General features: G+C 38.3%; 1 protein-coding gene and 1 non-coding gene across 2 annotated transcripts in view; both read left to right on the top strand.

The window, feature by feature from the left end:
• Positions 1–23122, top strand: part of LOC124794953 (conserved oligomeric Golgi complex subunit 6) — a 113756-nt gene that overhangs the window by 71809 nt on the left and 18825 nt on the right. The window contains exon 8 of the mRNA XM_047258668.1: positions 13895–14056. Within this exon, the coding sequence (XP_047114624.1) occupies positions 13895–14056 (162 nt within the window). The remainder of the gene's footprint in view (positions 1–13894; positions 14057–23122) is intronic.
• Positions 4710–4783, top strand: Trnas-cga. The gene has a single exon. It is a non-coding gene; the product is annotated as a tRNA-Ser (tRNA).

Here is a 23122-nt window from a genome sequence, read left to right as displayed (position 1 = left end):
ATGGAGAGCTGCATCAAACCAGTCTCAGGACTGAAGACCACAACAACAACAACAACAACAACAACAACAACAACATTAAAATCACCGTCATATATCGTTGGGTGTTCATGTACGGGTAGTATAATACTTGGCCAGATTTGGTTTGGTGGTTTGTGGACATTTATAAGTCTTATGTTGCCTACTTTTATATCAACAACATAGATGTTGTTTTCTGTGCTTGTGGACAGCAGGTGTGCATGTTCAATATCGGATCGGGCATATGTGGCGGTGCCATAGGCGTGATGATATGTTGCGCCTATTTGTTGGAAGCCTTGAATACATTCTCTTCTTTGTAAGTCTTCCTGCGAGTCGGTATGTTTTTCCTGAAGGAGTACCACATCGATGCTATTGTCCAATAGAAACTTTGAAAGATATTCAGATTTGGATCAACTAATTCCCTCAATATTTAGCTGGCAGATCCGGACTGATGGTCCCAATCTTCTAGTCGGATGGTTCCCAAAGGAATCGTTCGTTTGGTCACTTCATTTGCAGTAGGTACTGGGCGATGATGAAGCTTGCACAGGATAGAGTAGTATGGAGAGCTGCATCAAATCAGTCTCAGGACTGAAGACAACAACAACAACAACAACATTTAATTGCTGTAACTCTTGAATATGAGCCTCTTAATTTTTGGTTATCTGAATTCCTTCCCTCATTGGCTGATATTATCACTTCATCACTACACTCAATTGTAGCAGAAGCTGTATTATTGCTGTCCCCAAAACCAAATCTTGTGCCTACATAATGGGATAGATTCATTTGCAAACATATTATTAATGGTTGGTAGTTCATTAATGTACAGTGTGTTCACATTTGGGTCACTTACGCTAATAGTTATGCTAGCTCTGCCATTAGCGTCAGGTATTTTTGCCTCATAACTACACACACACACACACACACACACACACACACACACACACACACACACACACACACACACACACACTCACTCACAGAAACAAATAAATATAACTTAATTCATAATAATGTATTATTCACTCCAATGCAATGTTGTACTTCTTTATTACAATGTGCCACTGAAAGTTACACTCCAGAAGATACATACCATCAGATGAGACTTCCTAACGCTTAAGTTGATATTGAGTGTTAACAAATTCCTCTTTTCCAGAAATGATTCTCATGCTATTGCCAGTCTACATTGTATATCCTCTCTACTTTGGCCATCATCAGTTCTTTTGATGCCCAACTAGCAGAATTTATGCACTATTTTTAATGTCTGATTTCCTAATTTAATTTCCTCTGCACTGTCTGATTTAATTAGACCACATTCCATTGCCTTTTTTTTATGTTCATCTTGTAATCTCTCTTCAAGACTACCCATCTTGTTAAACTGCTGTTGTAGTACTCTGGTGTGTCTGACGTGTCATTGACAAACCTCGAAGTTTTTATTCCTTCCCTTTCCATATTTCTCCTTGGTTTCCTCCACGGTTTGTCCTTAGGCTCTTATAGCTGCAGTCTGGTTTATGTGCAAGTTGTAAATAACCTTCACTCCCTGTATTTTATCCTTGCTACCTTCAAAATATCAAATAGTGTACTCCCGTCAACATTGTCAAAAGCTTTCTCTAAATCTGCAAATGCTATAAATGTAGGATTGCCTTTCTTCCACATATGTTCTAGCATAAGTTGTAGGTCAGTATTGCCTCACGTGTTCCCATATTCCTCTGGAACTCAAACTGATCTTCCCCAAGAATGCCTTCTAAGAGTTTTTCCATTCTTCTGTGAATGATTCATGTCAGTATTTTGCAACCATCACATATTAAGCCAATGGTTCAGTAGTATTCCTATCTGTCCACATCTCCTTCATTTCTCTGTCTTATCATTATAAACTCAGTCTGAAATCTTCTAACATTTCCAGTCCCTTCCTCATATACAACTTTCTTTCACAGTTCTTGAACCAAGTGTTAGTGACAATTGATTTATGCTCTGTGCAAAATTTTACTGGGTGGCTTCCTATTTCATTCCTTTTCCCTAGTACACATTCTACTGTTTCCCTTCTCTCCTTTGTTTTTACTACTGAATTTGTCACCCATGACAAATAAATTTTCATCACCTGTAACCATCTGAATAATTTCCACTATCTCATCATATATTCTTTCACTCTCTTCACAGTCTGCAGGGTTAGTTGGTATATAAATTCTTGTACTACTGTGGATTGTATTGGCTTCATGTCTGTCTTGGCTATGTAGTGCATTCACTGTGCTGTTCGTAGAAGCTATCCTGCATTCAAAATTTCTTATTCATTATTACTTCTGCATTGCCTTTAGTTGATTTTGTGTTAATAACCCTATACAGACCAGACCAGAAGTCCTGTTCTTCCTGCCAACACACTTCACAATTCCCACTATATATAACTTCAACTTATCCATTTCCCATTTTTAATTCTGTAACCTTCATACCTAATTAAGCATTCTAACACTCCGCATTCCAACCTGTAGAGAGGCAGTTGTGTTTTTCCTGTTGATGACGTCTTTCTTAGTATTCCCCAACCTGAGATTTGAAGGAAGGAAGATTGAGGCTTAATGGCCCTTCGTCAACTAGGTCATTAGAGACATAGCACAGGGTCGGATTGGTTCAAGGAAAGGTATGGAAATCAACTGTGCCCATTCAAAGGAACCTTCCTGATGTTTTCCTGGAGTGATTTGGGAAAATCACAGAAAACCTAAATCAGATTGGTAGGACACGGTTTTGAACCATCGTCCTCCAAAATGAGAGTCCAGTGTGTGAACTACTGCACCACCTCACTCGGTTCCAGAGATTTGAATGAGAGGACTATTTTACCTCCAGAATATTGTACCTAAGAACATGCCATCATCATAAAGCCATATAGTCACTGGGAAAAAAATAAACAGCTGTGATTTTTCCCCTTGCTTTCAGCTGTTTGCATTACTAGCATTGGAGATTAATATCAGACTTGCAGTTCAGAAAAACCAATCTAAAAATAAGCATCAGAATATACAACAAATTGTGATCACAAATTTGTTGTAGCATAGGATGGTCTTGTAAAATTTGCCCATTCAGGTATGTATAAGATAAAGTGTAATAACTGTGAGAAAATTTACATAGGACAGACTGGGGAAAAAATTCAAAAGAAGATTTAAAGAACATCTGAATCTCACTGGCACAATATCTTGATTTAATTCACATTTAAAAGAACAAAATCACATGGTTAGTGATGTGACACAATGCTTGACAGCTCTACACATTGCTGAAAAATGTGGCTTACTAAATATTTTGGAGGAAATAGAACTTTTCACATCTTTGATGAAACATCCTGACATTACTTGGAAGGGAAGGATCGTTATAAAAAAAGGTTGTAAGAATTTCACCAGTATTCTTTAGCATACAACACATTTCTTTTTCTGTTAAAATATGTAATTCAAATTAAAAGTAGCATTGTATGTAGTCTATGGTATACAAAAGATTATCTTTGCCACTGACAAATATATAATCTCATAAAAATTTCTTATTGTTGATTGCATATGTATGCATGTATAAATCATATAATCACATTATTATAGATTTTTACAAAACATCATTCTTGGCATATGCTAAAAAGTGGTACAAAGGAGGCAGATCACATTACGATAATGTAAAATAAGCACATACTTATTAAACACTATATACTGGGAGTATTATAAGAAATATTTGTCTTCTGTAATACATACATTGCCAGTGGCGGAAGAATATCTAAAACTAGTCTGATAAAATAAACTGTCACCACAAAAAGCAGCTTATTTCAAATAAATAAACAAATATTAATAATTAATACGCAATATTTGTAATGTTGCAAAGCCAGATCAGTAATTCAGACTGCTGCCCCTCATTGGGAACCACATATTAGTCTGACCTCTCCACAGATACCACTCTGCTGTTTTTGTAGTTGTAGCAGTGGTATGGGTATCTGTATTGTCACCTCACCTCACACCTGCCATCTAGGGCCATGGTCTCTCTCTGTGTGAGGCGGGGGATACAGTCACTGATACTTCTTTGTGGCAATCCAGCTGCTCCTCTGAAGTCTGATACAAGGTGTATGTCCTTGCCACAGGTTTGCCATGTACAATGTCTCTGTTGTGACACAGTGGTGTTCCTTCTGCTGTCCCATGGCAGGTCAGTGAGTTTTCTGTGATGACTTGGATATTGAAGGTTTAGCTACAAGAACTTTTTAACATTTGGAGTCTGCAACTTTTTCTTAATTGATTTATCATCATGGGCCATATAAAGATTCAAAACAAATCCCAAGAACATCATGAGATACTATAAAGATTTTTCACACTGAAATTCTAGATTGTGTGTCAGTTCTCATTATGGAAGCATAACTTCATTTTGCAATATGGTTTTCGCACGATCTGTTCAGAGAAATAATCATATCAACAGCAGAGAAATAATCGAACCATTACTTCTGTATGGTAAGACAAATGTCCTCCATGAATGTACAGTACTGCAACCCACAATGAAGTGCTATAAATGTGGGCAGCTTTTTACACTGCTTCTGTATGTCTTGTTGTTGGCTGTTACTGATAAGCTTCCAGTAGCTAGAATTTATTTAACTGCTATTGCATACCTGCCAGTGATAACCAGCTAGATTGCATGTTAAATAAAAAAGAAACAAAAAAAAAAAAAAAAAGGCTGTGAGTACCGGGCGTGAGTCATGCTTCGGTAGCTCAGTTGGTAGAGCACTGCCCGCGAAAGGCAAAGGTCCCGAGTTCGAGTCTCGGTCGGGCACACAGTTTTAATCTGCCAGGTAGTTTCATATCAGCGCACACTCCGCTGCAGAGTGAAAATCTCATTCGGGAAACATCCCCCAGGCTGTGGCTTAGCCATGTCTCCGCAATATCCTTTCTTTCAGGAGTGCTAGTTCTACAAGGAGAGCTTCTGTAAAGTTTGGAAGGTAGGAGACGAGGTACTGGCAGAAGTAAAGCTGTGAGAACCGGGCGTGAGTCGTGCTTCGGTAGCTCAGTTGGTAGAGTACTTGCCCGCGAAAGGCAGAGGTCCCGAGTTCGAGTCTCTGTCGGGCACACAGTTTTAATCTGCCAGGAAGTTTCATATCAGCACACACTCCGCTGCGGAGTGAAAATCTCATTCAAGAAACACAAAAATTGATAGCACAGCCAAAGAAGAGCACCAGGTTACATCTCGAAGCATGACTGAAGTAGGCTACCTTAGTTGTAATCCTGCTGAGGCTTATGAATCGACCTCCAGTAAAGATAATTTGATTCAGCATGTGGCAAGTTCGATCTTGGAGAGGTGGTAACCAATCTGCCAATGTCAAAGGTGATGTCAGTGAGCCACTCCAATGGATCCTGGGACACTCTCACCAACTGCAAGAGACTGAAAATTAAGGAAGGTCGTACTTTGCTATCTTCAACATTAAATCTGTCCACAAAGATAGAAACTTAAAATACACTACAGATACCATTGCCAAATCATTATCATATTCCTAAAAGCCATCAGATACATGGATGAAGCAGCATTTGAATCAGAAGGATATCGGATTCTGAAAGGAGAGACAGACAGGAGTAATGAAGAATGTACCTTACCTCGGCACAGGTTTTAATCAATAACAGTATCCTGGGAACCATCACTGATTTTTATCTCCAAGAACAGTAGCCTCTTCACACTTACATTTAGGGCATCAGTGTAGTCAATTCACATGCCCCTACAAATGAGATTAACAGAACAGGTCCAGAGGAAGTAGAAGAATTTTGGGAAGACCTGGAGCAGACATTATCCAAGATCCCTACCATAGATGCTATCATACTTCTTGGAGACTACAATGCTCAACTGAGGAAAGAAAAAAAATCAAGATCATCCAGAAGTACCCAGCCTACAACAGGAATCAGAATGCCGAATGACTTGTAGAAATTTGTAAGAGTTTTGATCTGATAATGAAACTGCCAGCATTTCAAATCTTCCAGAAAAACAAAACTTGTGGGTATCTCTGAAAACTCTACTAGAAGGCTTCCAGAGTGATCATGTATCGATATTGAGATATGCAGAGAAGGAAATTCAAAATGTCAGGGTCCTTAAACTAAAAGACATGACCCATATCATAACATTTGATACAGAGAAACTTAGAATTAGCACAGATTTTAAGATGAGCCAGAATCAGAAGAACTATCATGGATGAGATGCAGTTAAAAGATGTTCTGATTGACAGTGTTCAAACTGGAGAAAAGGAGACGACAAACATGGTGGTCTTCGAAAGAGATATGGCAGTCAGTGTTTGAAAGTGTGATTTGATTGGTGTTCTCAGAAACACAAGGGAACGTAAAGAACTTACAAAAACTAAGGAAAAGTACTACCAAAATTATCAGGTATCTCAAAATAAAATATGACTAGGAACACTTAACTCAAACTGAAGAAAACTTCCGTAAAAACTTACTTTAGGATTTTATAGAAAATTCAAGGTTAACTTAAGTAGATATAATCCCCCAAACCTTAGCTTTGAGAACAAAGAAGGAAATTTAGTGTATAGTGACATGGAAAACAGTCAGATCTTTGCCAAGCACTTTGAAGAGCTCATAAACTACGAAGCACCATATGAGACATTCAGCTACAACCAGAAGAACCGTATCCCAACTCATAATCCCCAACTGTAGACAAGGTTAGGAGCATCATATATATCTCAAAGGACAGTAAAGCTATTTGAGCAGGTGGGATTATTTTAGGACTCTTGAAGTATGCTAACAAGAAAATGCTTATTGAGCTGAAACACATTAAATGTAAAATTTGAGAATAAAAGCATCTTCCAGAAGGGCTGACTTCATCACAGATATATCCCATGCACAGTAAGAGATAAGTTGAAGCCTGGGAACTACAGGGGAAATTTGTTAATACCAGTGACCTATATGCGCAAAAGCTCTGCTGAGCGGAGTGTAAAAGCAACTAAGTCCATAAATTATTGAGTACCAAGGAGACTTCAGAAACATCAGATCATGTGCAGAGCAAATCTTGAATCTGGAACTAGTAATAATTTATCAACTTATCAAAAACAGAGGACCAAGAATTTCATTCTGTCATTTGATGACTTACAGAAAATCTGTGATTCAGTACATGGATGAACACTGTTTCAAATTTTTGGGGAGATTAGTTCAGATAAAAATCCAATGAACTGATTAAATGGACCTTAAGCATCAAGACAACCTAGATTACATTCAGTGGAAAACTTTCAGAGCCTTCAGTATCAAAACGAGTTAGACGTGGAGGTGGACTCCCTCCTTTGCCATTTAACTTGATCAGACAAGCAGAGTTTTAAATACCTAAGAAAATGGATAGAAACTAGTCTGACAGAAAAAGAAGCAATGGGCTGATGAATAAACAAAATTGCTTTAGCATACAAGCTAACTATGAACATCTACGAAGGTTCAGTGGAATTGGCATTAGTAGCAACATAGGCTGTAGAGTGGAAGTGGCTGTGAAGACATAATGAGAGTTTAGCAGTGATTTCATTTATTTTTAACACTACTATCCAACGCAATCACTAAACTATCAAGTAAAATTCTTCTAAAATAATTATTTTAAAAGAGCACAATAATGTAAGCAAAATTTCACTGGTGCAAAATCAATAGTAATAATAATAATAATAATAATAATATTACAGCAAGCATATTATTGAAGATCCCAATACCACAACAGATAAATGCAGACTTTGCAAACAACAGATAAATGCAGACTTTGCAAACAACAGATAAATGCAGACTTTGCAAACAACAGATAAATGCAGACTTTGCAAACAACAGATAAATGCAGACTTTGCAAACAACAGATAAATGCAGACTTTGCAAACAACAGATAAATGCAGACTTTGCAAACAACAGATAAATGCAGACTTTGCAAACAACAGATAAATGCAGACTTTGCAAACAACAGATAAATGCAGACTTTGCAAACAACAAATAAATGCAGACTTTGCAAACAACAAATAAATGCAGACTTTGCAAACAACAAATAAATGCAGACTTTGCAAACAACAAATAAATGCAGACTTTGCAAACAACAAATAAATGCAGACTTTGCAAACAACAAATAAATGCAGACTTTGCAAACAACAAATAAATGCAGACTTTGCAAACAACAAATAAATGCAGACTTTGCAAACAACAAATAAATGCAGACTTTGCAAACAACAAATAAATGCAGACTTTGCAAACAACAAATAAATGCAGACTTTGCAAACAACAAATAAATGCAGACTTTGCAAACAACAAATAAATGCAGACTTTGCAAACAACAAATAAATGCAGACTTTGCAAACAACAAATAAATGCAGACTTTGCAAACAACAAATAAATGCAGACTTTGCAAACAACAAATAAATGCAGACTTTGCAAACAACAAATAAATGCAGACTTTGCAAACAACAAATAAATGCAGACTTTGCAAACAACAAATAAATGCAGACTTTGCAAACAACAAATAAATGCAGACTTTGCAAACAACAAATAAATGCAGACTTTGCAAACAACAAATAAATGCAGACTTTGCAAACAACAAATAAATGCAGACTTTGCAAACAACAAATAAATGCAGACTTTGCAAACAACAAATAGAAACAGTAGATCACATCACAAGTGGATGTACAATACTAGCAAATACAGAATACCCCAGAAGACATGACAATGTAGCAAAAATAATACATCAACAACTTGCCATAAAACATAAACTAATAAAACAACACGTTCCCACGTACAAGTATGCACCACAAAATGTACTGGAGAATGATGAATACAAATTATACTGGAACAGAACCATTATAACAGATAAAACAATACCACATAACAAACCTGACATCATACTCACCAATAAAATGAAGAAATTAACACAACTAATCGAAATATCCATACCCAATACAACAAATATACAGAAGAAAACTGGAGAAAAAATTGAAAAATACATCCAACTGGCTGAGGAAGTCAAGGACATGTGGCATCAGGATAAAGTTGACGTTATACCGATTATACTATCAACTACAGGAGTCATACCACACAATATCCACCAGTACATCAATGCAATACAGCTACATCCAAACGTATATGTACAACTACAGAAATCCATAATTATTGATACGTGTTCAATAACCCGAAAGTTCCTAAATACAATGTAACATATACCATACAGTTAAAAGGAAGTCACGCTTGATGAAGGTCCGCGTCACTTTCCATTTTTAACCAGACCTAATTCCCAAAACAATAATACAGACGTGTTCAGTGAGATAATGTACAATTAAAACTTAAATTACACACAATAAATATGACCTAATGAACCATGTACATTGCAATGTTGGCTTAAGCCAAAATATTACACTAATTGGAAGCCTTTGTTGCTTACCCATGTTATCTGACAATAAGAGTAACATAGATGTTACAAATAGAACAAGCTCTTAAAGAGCTAAACCTTAATCCTGAAATGTATCAAGATACCAAACTCATACTTAAGAACTTGATCAGTATAGACATGATTGTGCCCTAAGCCTTCTCACAAAAAAAATAACAATGAGGCTGAATAAGAAAGGTGAGGTCACTGTGCTAATGATATTGATTCTGCCTGTAGTAGATAATGAGCCAATCAGCCGTACAGTTTCAAAAATACAGGAAGCGTACAACTAATCCATTCTTCTGTGGTAAACCATGAAATCAATAACAAGTACCAAAAATTGCTAATCGCAAACTGCAAAGCTTGAAAGCTTCCTGGAGCAATCCTGTGTACAGGGTACACAGCACTAATCACAGCCATTTCTGTGCACTTAAGGCACAGACTTTCCATGAACCAATAAAATACTGTGCAGCCCACTGTTCCTGTTTCGGTGCTACTCTCTCAAGGTCAACAACTGCCATCTGCCAGTCAGTTCCGCACATTTCCATACTAGGCTGAGCTGCTTCCCCACAACCAACTCCCTTCCAGTCACTGTGACCTATCACTCTGTCCTCCTCTGTGTGCAGGGCTGCTACCACAAGTTGCCCGCAGCCAACCGCCACTTGTCTCCAATGTGCACACTCCAAGACTTTGAGGTTTGGATGCTCCTCAATGTATTGCTGGACAGCAAGACAGTAACAGCTGGCCCAAGCTCCTTGCATATGGCACCACTCACTTTGCGCGTTCTATGCTCATATAAATAGCTGTGTTCTACAGATAGTGGGTCAGTTCTCTTCTGGGTATACACTGGTGTCAGTAATAAACATGCTTTCTGTTCTAAGTGTTGTACTTCTTTGATGGCCCTGCATCCTGTTTTGCACTAGAGTGTGGTTTCGACTTTATAATATAGAAGGTGAGCAAACCAAGAAGTGTGTATCCAGATTGAGAGAATCTTTCACATAATCAGGAAAAGGTGCATGTTCTTTGGACACATCATTATAATGGTCCAGTGGAGACTGGTACAGCAAATAATACCGTTTCTTGTGAACAAGAGAATCAAAGTAGGCCCGATCAAAGAGATACAAAGGGATCTGAAAGAAATGGGAATACAGATACAGGAACTGGAGATATACAATAGGGTCATTTTCAGAAAAAAAGTTCAGGCATTTCCAGGTTTCCAAGTCAGAATTTGATCAGGGCAAAATTGTCATGGGCAGAAGAGTAAAGAAGATTGCAACGTATGAGTATGAAAGAATATTGGACAAGGATAAATAAATCTGTCCTGAATTAACATGGTCTTCAGTTGGCCAAAAGGAAGAAGAAGAAGAAGAAGAAGAAGAAGAAGATCACATAGAAATATTATGCATAAGGGTACATAAGACTGTCCTTGGCTCCAGAAAGTTGTAGGGATGGATGGGTATTAAAGAAGGAGCATGAGCAGATGATTTTATGCTAAGGGAGTTATGGCTGCCTTGCTGAAGGCAGCCGTCGCACAAGAAATGATAGAAGTTGATGGTATTGGTATTCTGCAAATTGTGGATGAAGAACAGATTTTTAAAAACAATGATGTAAACATTCATTAGGAAATGAGAGATCGATGTTATTAAAATGTAATGTAAAGGTATTGATATTGAAATGGTGGTGGGAGACACATGGAGGAAGTTAAAACAGGTAATATAATTAATGTAAACCCATGTAAGTAAGCTGTGTGTTTGTTTCAGTCATAGAATTTTGAATACTTGTGCTGTATGTGGCGGCTGATGAGCTTCTGCTCTGTAAAGTATTTTAAGATCTAATCTGGAAAAAATTACACAAGCCCATGAAAACAAAAAAATTTCAAAATACTTTTTTTACTTTGTAGGCGGATCTTTATAGATTTTTATGAGCTGAATCCAAATCTTGCCTTAGTTTTTTTGTACCACCCATAGTTTTTGAGCAATATGCTTTTTATTATACAGTATAAAAATCCTATGCTATACCGTATACAGGGAAATTAATGAAACGCTTTGTTACAACATAAGCATGATTTGTATTTACAGTGAGCTACTTACAACAATGATAGGTGTTAATAGAAGCTCCACTTGTCAGCTGGAATTGATTTGTATTTTCTTTCTCTTTTTTCTTCGAAGCTACTTGTGTAGCTTTTTCTACGACGAGTCGTTTACTACGATGAGTCGCTTGCTGAACTTCTTGGTAGTTGCTTGCTGAACTTCTCGGTGAAATGAGCAACAGTAGTCCCCCATCATGTTGGTGTTCCAGCGGCCTTGGTAGTGTTTTTCCATCACTAGTTTCGGAAGGCTCAATAAACAACCTCCAGTCTTCCTTTTGGTATTCAATACCAAACTCATTCATCAGACCAGGAATGTCCAAGCAGTTCACTAAACCACCACCTTGTTGAAAAAACATGGAAAATTGCTGCTCTCTCTTTCTATACATGTACACGCTGGTTACAACTGCCAATAAGTTCTTTTCTTTTAATCTAGAGCCAAGCAAATCAGCTTTTTCTTTTGTTAAGCCCAGATCCCTAACCAAATCGTTAAGCTCGGTCTGAGTAAACAATTTGGGCTCTAGACTTTCTGTATTAGATGGAATTCTTCATCATCTGGTTCATCTAAACCAGATTGTACATCAGAAAATACTTCTGTTGGAATAGAATTTAAATCATCTGGTGGTTCAGGAACCGGCAAATCTACACCATGCCCTATTGGTCGGATGGCAGACAGAAGGTTACGGTAGCTGATTACCTTCCTGTTTTTCGAATTAAGACCAGTATTATCAACACTGCAAAAGTAGCAATCATCGCAATGATTTCTTGGCTCCCTCCGTATAAAAAGAACAAAAAAACTAAAGGCTTCTTTCTCCTTTTTGGACCATTTTCTCAGATCTACAACACTCACCAACTTTAGATCCAAAGTATGCCAGATAAACATTTTTCACAAAATCTGTAATGTTTCTTTGGTGTTTTTTAATCACAAATTCACCACAAATATAACAACTGTCAGCAGAGATTTTACAACCACAATTAGACATTGTACTGAGCACATGTATACGAAACTGGAAAGTGAGGTTAGGTTGACAGTAAACAAAACACCATCTGTTAACACAAAAATAGAATCGACCTTTTTATGCCAGCAAATGTTTTTCAGCAGTGCTACCAATGTCATCTACATTTATTACGCTTCCTTTTTAAATTATTTTAACTGTAAAATATGAAGAAATGGTGGGTGATATAGTTTTAAAACTATCATATGTGGATTTCCCACCCTAAAAACATAAGAATAAGGTATTTTCAGCAAAGACGTTTTTCCATCATTGGGCTGTGTTATTGTTAGTGAGAATTTGTAACATTGAATGAGACAGGAAGGATATCAAAAGGTGGTGTTACACTTAAGTGCTTTGTGCATAGAGATTGTAATTTTGTGCAGTTTGTGATGGACATATCAGGAGGATTATCATGAATGGTAACTTTAGCTGTAGAAGTAACTTATCAGATTAGAAAGATTTAAGTGTCCCATGATAAAACAGTACTGGATCATAAAGTGAGCTCCAACTTGAACATTTCAATTTGTATTAGATGTAGAGGTCATGTGAAATAGTGGTTTCTGGATGATGAGATTTATGTAGCTTCAGTTTTAGAAAGCACCAATAATATTATTACACTAAACCAAGTACATCACAGACAGGAAAGTAGACTGATTGTAGAACATATCCCTCAAAGAGCTATGACCAACATTAACTCATGTACATTTGGTATAATTTTTTTTTACTTGTGACTACAGTCAAAGTAGATATGCTACTGTTGCTGACAGCCATCATTAGCAGTGTCCAGCAGTTCTGCTATTCCATTCATTAGATGTCAGCCAAATTTTTGTTACAACTTACAGCAATAAGATAGTTGTTAAATGAAAGTGCCAAAAACTAAAAAACATGAACCTCATCCAAGAAAGCCATAAATGTTGATATATGGGAAGAGTTTGTTATTTCAGTGTGTGATCATCATATACTAGCCAGTTTCATTAGAAAGTATAGTTAAAAATGTCAGAGTATGATATAGAAGTATGCCATTACTTCTGTGTACATTTGTCAAGCATCATTTTATTTGAATGCCATGGGTAAATTGGACTGCATAATCCAAGGAGACCTGCTACTCATCTTAACCACACCTACTTCCTCTGGAGTTCTTTCTCTTTTTTGGCTTCCTTTCTTCTTGTGTTTCAACATATCAGCTGAGAACATAGAAAGAAGTAAATTTTGCATGTGTTTTATTTTAAAGGTGGAATTCTGTGGTGGTATGTCACAAATATGCAAATTTTGTAAAATTTCAAACGTATCAGCATTCCATGCAAGTAAACATTTGCATGTAAATACTGACTTGGGCAAATTGTTCTGGCAGTGTATGTACCATGTTAGAGGCAGACAAAAAGATGTTAAAATAATGTATGAATTTCTAACAATACTAATGTGTTGCTTTATGGTATTTTAGATTGTTACATGTGTTGTGGATCCACTCCTTCAGGCTGTGAATGAAAGTGCAGCAAGATTGCCAACATGTGATATGGCAGTTTATCTTCTGAACTGTCTATACCAAATGCAGTCTACACTCTCTCTGTATGAATTCATGGATGAAAAGCTAGAAAAGTTACAGGTGAGTGTTAATGATATAGGATTACTTCTACCATAACATTTGTCTAGGTAATCCCGAGAACATTTCAAGTGTCCAGTGGCATTGTTATTCCACCCATACTAATATATGGGTCCCAAAGTGCTTTCTGCAGTGATAAAAATATGGGACAGTGGCTTCCTTACTCATAGTGAGGAAGTGATTCCGGATAATATGGCAACTCAAAAGATTGTTGTGCAAATTAAAACTGATATGTATAATTTTCTGCAACTGTGATCCTCCTACCAACAATTATAGCCTTCAGTGCAGTCAACAGTAGCTCTAATCATCATATGGAAGTTAACACTGATGGCAACTGTTTTCCCCATCTTGAAATCATTTCAGGCAATTGCCGGGATGGTTCCTTTGAAAGGGCACGGCCGATTTCCTTCCCAATCCTTCCCTCACCCGAGCTTGCACTCCGTCTCTAATGACCTCATTGTCGACGGGACGTTAAACACTAACCACCAACCAACCTACCTACCTTATCCCATCTTGAGATTCTTGCAGTTCGCCATTGACATTGTGGCAGGTAAAGAAACCCGATGTCTGTGCAACCTTTTGCATGAAGTGGCTTAAGTATTGGGCATCTGTGATCCGACTGCAATCACATGTGCTGACATCACATGACTTGGCCATCTTCCTGTGCTTGACTGTAATATCAGCAACCAGTACAAAGTGTAACAGTACCCCAGTCACACAACAGACCAAACTACTCCATTTGCTGTGAAAAAGGAGTGCTTACTCCAACACAGCAGCTATAAATTCTATTGTCAGCTTACGAAACAAAAAGTAAGAGTCTTTAAATCAGAGAAGAACTATAGTGAAAGTTCTTGAAAATATTAATACTATTCACTGCTAGTTTCTGAAAACCAGGTAGAATTTTTATTATTGGAAAGCCAAAATAGATACTAATCTGCTGTCATTGAGAAAAAGTTTCTAAAATATCATTCGTTCACTGTGTTCTATATATTTCAACAAAAAGAACCACATTCAAGAATCTAGAATGAGTCAAGGAATTAATTAACAAAAGACAAACAGTAATAAACACTTAACTTTTACTTGGCTGAAACAGTGAAATATCCATATATAACAAATATTATTGTGAGAAAGCAGCTAAATGTAATCTAGTATATTAGAGAGAATGTAAAAGTCTGCTGCTTCCCCAGTTTTATTAAGGAGCTGCTGTGTATCTTCTGTTAATTGCTTACCATTGACTTGTTTGCATTGGTATTTTTCAAATAAAACATTTACCTACATCTGTAACAATAAAGGCCTATTTACAATACACTACAACTTGTTATGCATCTTTATAATGAAAACTTCTGTGAAACTTGAGCTTCTCCATGTATCTAACGTTAAAATAAATTATGGATATGTAGCTGCTTAGTGTTCTGGAAAGCCACTCATTTTTCAACATGTGAGCGATAATGTGTGATGTACCTTTGGTAGTGTGTGTTATCTTTCAGCATATACCATCTTTTGGCCGCATGGTTGGTGCAGTCGTGTTCACAGATGGTTTAAGTTACCATGCACAGTGCGCTCTCATTTCCTTTGTACCTTGAATGTGATAGAATATTCACCTATCAAAATGTCGGTAGTTGTCAGTCTTGTTACCAGCTGCATTCCATTAGTTATTTGAACACTGCTACTTGCCATTTAGCTGACAGGAATTTTCAACTCAGGAATCTTAGATACCATGTTCACACAACTATAATAACTTCTTTCCGTGAAGAGGCTCATTGAAATTTTTACTTTCAACATATTCTGTCTAATCAAAGTTACAAATTGTTTTATTGATCTCAAGTACACTCCTGGAAATGGAAAAAAGAACACATTGACACCGGTGTGTCAGACCCACCATACTTGCTCCGGACACTGCGAGAGGGCTGTACAAGCAATGATCACACGCACGGCACAGCGGACACACCAGGAACCGCGGTGTTGGCCGTCGAATGGCGCTAGCTGCGCAGCATTTGTGCACCGCCGCCGTCAGTGTCAGCCAGTTTGCCGTGGCATACGGAGCTCCATCGCAGTCTTTAACACTGGTAGCATGCCGCGACAGCGTGGACGTGAACCGTATGTGCAGTTGACGGACTTTGAGCGAGGGCGTATAGTGGGCATGCGGGAGGCCGGGTGGACGTACCGCCGAATTGCTCAACACGTGGGGCGTGAGGTCTCCACAGTACATCGATGTTGTCGCCAGTGGTCGGCGGAAGGTGCACGTGCCCGTCGACCTGGGACCGGACCGCAGCGACGCACGGATGCACGCCAAGACCGTAGGATCCTACGCAGTGCCGTAGGGGACCGCACCACCACTTCCCAGCAAATTAGGGACACTGTTGCTCCTGGGGTATCGGCGAGGACCATTCGCAACCGTCTCCATGAAGCTGGGCTACGGTCCCGCACACCGTTAGGCCGTCTTCCGCTCACGCCCCAACATCGTGCAGCCCGCCTCCAGTGGTGTCGCGACAGGCGTGAATGGAGGGACGAATGGAGACGTGTCGTCTTCAGCGATGAGAGTCGCTTCTGCCTTGGTGCCAATGATGGTCGTATGCGTGTTTGGCGCCGTGCAGGTGAGCGCCACAATCAGGACTGCATACGACCGAGGCACACAGGGCCAACACCCGGCATCATGGTGTGGGGAGCGATCTCCTACACTGGCCGTACACCACTGGTGATCGTCGAGGGGACACTGAATAGTGCACGGTACATCCAAACCGTCATCGAACCCATCGTTCTACCATTCCTAGACCGGCAAGGGAACTTGCTGTTCCAACAGGACAATGCACGTCCGCATGTATCCCGTGCCACCCAACGTGCTCTAGAAGGTGTAATTCAACTACCCTGGCCAGCAAGATCTCCGGATCTGTCCCCCATTGAGCATGTTTGGGACTGGATGAAGCGTCGTCTCACGCGGTCTGCACGCCCAGCACGAACGCTGGTCCAACTGAGGCGCCAGGTGGAAATGGCATGGCAAGCCGTTCCACAGGACTACATCCAGCATCTCTACGATCGTCTCCATGGGAGAATAGTAGCCTGCATTGCTGCGAAAGGTGGATATACACTGTACTAGTGCCGACATTGTGCATGCTCTGTTGCCTGTGTCTATGTGCCTGTGGTTCTGTCAGTGTGATCATGTGATGTATCTGACCCCAGGAATGTGTCGATAAAGTTTCCCCTTCCTGGGACAATGAATTCACGGTGTTCTTATTTCAATTTCCAGGAGTGTATATGCTCAAAATAGTTAACACTGAATCCTTTGTAGACTTATGCTGTTTATTGATTGTTCATATTTTGACAGTACAAGGAGGAAAAAAGATGAAAAAAGGTTTAGATTGATTTTTATCTGTACTCCCTTTTTTTAATATCTAAACCAGTAGTCAGTGGAACTATGAAGTTTTAATCATCACTGCCATGGGCGTCATCATCTTCATTTGTAAGCCAGTTGCAATTTCTTTCTTCCTAGCAAGCATCTCGTATTATGTCATCTTCTGAGCCATCTGTGGCAATTGGTATGCAGCACCTTCTTGATCACTTCCATTATAAATTCACTTGAGATTCTCCAGAAGGTAGTAAGGATTAAGTGGCCCAGCATGGGTATTGAGGATTATTTTAGGTCACCCCTAGGAGTGAAAGTGTATTCTCTTTGAAGAAGCCAGTCACTATAAAGTTTTTGCAGGTGAACCTTTGAAGGTCTTTCACTTTCCACAACTTCTTGCATTAATCGAAACTGTGAGGTCATTTTACAGGATTTCTGTGTTGTTCTTTGATATTAGATCAATAACTTCTGCTGTGAGAAAAATCTTGGTGATAGTTTCTTTTTGGGGAAAAAAATGCTATCACCAAGATTTTCCTTCAGATAAGCAGATAACCTGGTATTCTGTTCCAAACAACCTGCAACCACTCTAGCATCAGGTCATTAACCATCCATCTCTTTTCTGTATAACTAAATCAGCACTAAATATAGGTCATTCAGGCAATTTCTCTTTTGGCAAAGCTTTCCTGTGAAGAGTCTCGCATGAGGGCAGTTTCCTTCCATCTGTCAGCACATTCAGCATTACTGTATTGCCAGAACTTCTTATAGAAACACTTTTTCTTTGTAGAGAATTCATTACAAAAGACAGTGTGGGAAATTAGTTAAATCTGTCTTAGAGAAATAAGTAATTCTGTAAATAAGTAATTCTGTTGAATGCTAATTTCTCTAAAATTATGAAGAGTCTGGAAGAAGTGACATAGATTTGTAATTAGAAATGGATTTCTTATCTCCAGTTTTGTAATGAGTGTTAAGATAGCATATTTAAGTCTGTCAATTTCTTTCCTGATTGAAAGGATAGAGTAGTTTTATGGAACTAATGTTTGTTGGCAGTGTATGCAGTGCCATCTGAAGTAAATCTAATACCACCAATTTTGTGTTTTCTGTCATTCCTTACATGCTTATAAATTATCGTCATTTGTGTGATCCACCTATGCAACTAAATAAGAGTTTGTTTTTATGTCATATACATTTTGCTTCCTTTCATTTATGAAGCTTCATCAGTGATTGTAATAATTGTTTGTTATATGTATATAATAAACATGTTGTGTAATGTTTACACATATGTTTTTTTTTCTTTTTTTTTTTTTTCTTTTTCATCTGCATCTCTTATTCTTAGGTAAGAAAGAACTATCTGGATACTTGCACTCCAAATCATGTTCTGTAATATCCATAACTCTGTCCAAGCTGTAGTAGTTTGATTTGATAGTTGATGTTTTCAACTGTGCCCATATTTATTGTGCAGCTCTGTCTTTCAGATGAATTTGCACTAAAAAGACCTGCAGTATGCATTGGAAATCACTAGGATGTGATGGATGCTTCTGGCAGTCAGCTGTGCAATTAACCACTTCTTGTTTTATCAACATAATAGCACTCATTTAGAGAGTTGAAATGGTTGGAGCAAGGGAAGTATGAGGGGGAGAGCCAGAAATAACCATAAATTCTTTATAAAAAGCATGTACTTTAATGTTTTCCCAAGCACAACTTGAATCTTCTTCAAAGTTCTCTCCATTATCACTAATGCACTTGTCCAAATGTTCATTCTTGCGTTAAAAGATCTTTTAATTTCATTTCTTTCATACCTGCTAATGCTCTTGTGGCGTTGCATTTTACATCATCAGCAGCAGCAGTAGCAGCAAAACACTTTCCTTTAGATTCCCTTTTCATCCTAGGTAACATGAAGAAGTCAGAGGGACAAATAGGGTACATGAATCAAGGTATTCAACTTCGTAGATGCCAAAAATGGATGGAACACTAAGATCCATATGCATGGGAGTGTTTTTATGATGCTGATACCATTCAGCAGATTTCTACAAAGTAGGACGTTTCTGTGCAAAATTTGTGCATAGCCTTTTCATTACCTCCAAATAGAAATTGTTTACTGTCCGTTTTTGAGGGGTGAATTCTGAATGTAAAATCCCTGTGATGCCCTCCTCTCCCCCCCCCCCCTCCCCCCTTTCAAAAAAAAAAAAAAAAAAAAAAAAAAAAGGGGGAGAGGGAGAATAACTAAATCAGCACTGCATTTACATTTGATTTTACTAACAAACTGGGGTGTACATCTAGCTCACATCTGCAGTAAATACTGCACCACAGGTTACGCTAAATGACCTAGAGAATCACAGCAGCCATACTTTTATTCGACTCACTGGCTACGAGCATGTATACTAATTTAGGCAACCAAACCCTAGCAAAAGACCCTTCTCAGGATCAAATGACTAAAAAACTGGGATTTTCAGTCAGTTTGCCAACAAAATATAGAAGGAATTAGCCGAGTTAAGTGATTATTTGTCAAAATTGCTTTTATGTAATGATATTGATGTGGTTTCAAGCCAGGAAATCCATGCATAAAACAAAGACGATCATAAAAGAGGAAAGAGATGTGGCTATGAGTTTATTGGTGCAATTTACCACAATTTTTATGGTATTGCTACCTACATTAGAGCTGACGTTGATTATGCTCACCTGATCTCAGCAAATACAGCTGACAGAATTCATAACATTTCAATAAAGCTTGAAGAGCTTACTATCTGTAATATCTACAGACCACATAATATAGAGTGGCTACCAAATGTTCTACCAATTACTGTCCATCCCTCAATATATGCTGGTAATTTTAAGAACCACCACGAGCAGTGGATGTATGCACGGAACGATGACTATGGTAATGCACTTTTTTATTTGGGTGAAAATAACAATCTTTACCTAGTTTTTTATGCCAATGAGTTGGATACATTTAGATCAGCTACATGGCAGAGACACTATAGCCCATACCTCTGTTTTGTCTCCCATGATCATAAAGACCAATCAATTCCTACATCAAGAAATGTCCTTTCACACTTCCCACATAGCCAACACAGACCTGTTATTGATGGAATTATAGAAAAGCAAACTGGCAGTGTTTCTCGGACCATCTGGAAAATACAGGGTGTATCAAAAAGAATCACCCAATTTTTTTTAAAAAAAACATAACTATTATTTTATTTGAGACGTGCATGAACAGTGTACTGTTGGAAAGAACAAACTCTTTAGTTTTACCTGGTTTCCGCTAGGTAGCATCAGTGTGCATCCACTTTAGTTCTAGTCAGGACAACAAGAAGTGTTTTGTGTTCTACATCTTGCACAGTGTGGTTCAGCAATAACTGTTCGGATAACTTTCATACTAGATATGGTGTGGCTCCTCCTACAGGACAGAGCATTAGACGATGGCATGAACAGTCCTGAGAAATAGGTTATTTGTTGTAAAGACAAATCGCTGGGCCGTCCCAGAGTGTCTGACACAGACATCGGACGCATCCACCATAGTATCACAAGGAGTCTGCAAAAATCCATTCGCCATGCAGCTCAACATGCCTCCGATGTCCATGTGGCATGTGTTGCGTTGATCTTTACACACAAAACCATACCAAATTCAGCTACTGCAAGTTCTTCGTGAAGGTGACAAACAACAATATGTGGAGTTCTGTAATTTCATTCCTGGCAAGATGGAGGATGACAGTTTTCTTCCATGCTTGGTGTTTAGTGACGAGACAACATTCCATTTAAGTGAAAATGTAAACCATCATAATGTGAGAATATGAAGAGTACAAAACAACCACCCGAAGCTGTACAACATGAGAGGAACTTTCCAAAATTTAATTTGTTTTTGCAGTTTCATGGGAAAAGGCGTACGGTCCATTTCTCTTTGCCGAGAACACTTTTACAGGAAGTACATGTCTTGATATGCTTGAGAACTTTATTTTCCCACTGATTTGAACAACTTCATTTACCAACAGGTCACCAGACTTGACTGTGTGTGATTATTTCTTGTGGTGGTTTATAAAAGACTCTGTTTATGTGCCTCCACTACCAACAACAATGAACTGAGACATCGACATATGCCTTGTCTCTCAAGGGGGGAGCGGGGCAGCATATTAAACACCTATGAAAAGGTATGAAAACAAAATTTGTGAGTTTCCATTTCATCAAAAAACTAAATTCATTGTATATGTTTGTTAGTTTCAGAAATATAGATGTGCTAAATTGGATGATTCTTTCTGATACGCCCTACGTATTCGCTTCATTACACCACAATGAGCTTTTCTTGTATCTTGTAAGACCCACCAATTCCTATATCAAGAAAAGTCTTGTCACACTTCCCACATAACCAACATAGACCTTTTATTCTCAGTATTGACTTTTCCATCCCACTGGTTAAGTCAGTGCCACAACCTAAATAGAATTTTATAAAGACCAACTGGCACAGTTTCTCGGACCACCTGGAAAAATGTATTTGCTTTGTTCCATTGGATCCTCAGAGTTACAGCTGTTTTATTGAAGCTTTTGTTGTATCTGCTAAGAAACATATTCCTCATGGATATAGGAGAGAATACACCTCTGGGTGGGACAAGAGATGTGAACACCTATATGAACAATTTAACAGAAATGGGGACAGTGCCACTACAGATGAACTTTGTCATAATCTTGATAATGAAAGGAAAGTGCGCTGGTCTGGGAGAGTAGAAAACTTGCATTTGAAACGTTCAGTTAGGAAGGCTTGGTCCTTGCTCCAGAAATTGGGTGGCTTCTTATGGTATTTCAACCGGTCATATTCCTAACTATATAGTAAAAACGTCCAGATTGTCCAGTAATAAACAGCACACCCCCAGGATCGAGAAAGAGCTATCAAATCTAAAAGCTCAGTCTGCAAGAGATTGAAAATTCTCTTTCCCATCCATCCTAAATGAAATAGACATGGTCTTAGCAGAGGCTAAAATTTGTAACGCTCTGGGGTTTAATAATATACATCCAGACTTTTTATCCATCTTGGGAATAATGTCAAACACTGACAGACTCACTTATTCTGTTATTTTGAAGACAGAAACATTTTGTAAAGAACTGAAAAATACAAAAAGTATGGTAATCTTAAAATCTAACAAATCACCTGGTCTCCCCCAGAACTTTTGGCAAATTTCCATGCTTAGTTGCTTGTATAAGCTCTTGGGGAGACCTATTGACAATAGAATTAGTTGGTGTATTTTAGAACACATTCTAATATAACAAATGGCATTTAGGCCTCACCAAAGCTCCAACAACCAGGTACTAGCTACGACAGCTTTCATAGAGAATGGTTTCCAGGAAAAATTAAAAACACCTGTGGTTTTATCGACCTTATGGCAGCATATTACACCGTCTGAAGGGAAGGAATGATTTACAAATCACTGAAGATAATTAAATGCCGAATAACAGCATCTCTTATTAAAAAATGATAAGCAATCGATACTTTCAGGTTTGCTTGGGTGAAAATAGCTCAATAAGGAAACTAAATAATGGCCTGCCACTGAGCTTAGTTCTCGCTCCTCTCCTGCTCAGCCTTTATATTTCTTATCTTCCAAAAACATCTTCAGTGAATTGTACTACAGACACTCTCACTCTGGCTCATCAATCAATAGAGCTCGGTCAGTCAGTGAGAACATTAACTCATATTTCAAAAAATGGAGACTGGAGCTCAGTACCAATAAGAGTGAGGTTTGTGCATC

Source organism: Schistocerca piceifrons, chromosome 4, assembly GCF_021461385.2.
Source record: "Schistocerca piceifrons isolate TAMUIC-IGC-003096 chromosome 4, iqSchPice1.1, whole genome shotgun sequence".
Taxonomy (NCBI): domain Eukaryota; kingdom Metazoa; phylum Arthropoda; class Insecta; order Orthoptera; family Acrididae; genus Schistocerca; species Schistocerca piceifrons.
The sequence above is the reverse complement of the archived record's forward strand: the minus strand, read 5'-3'. Positions and strand labels throughout refer to the sequence as shown.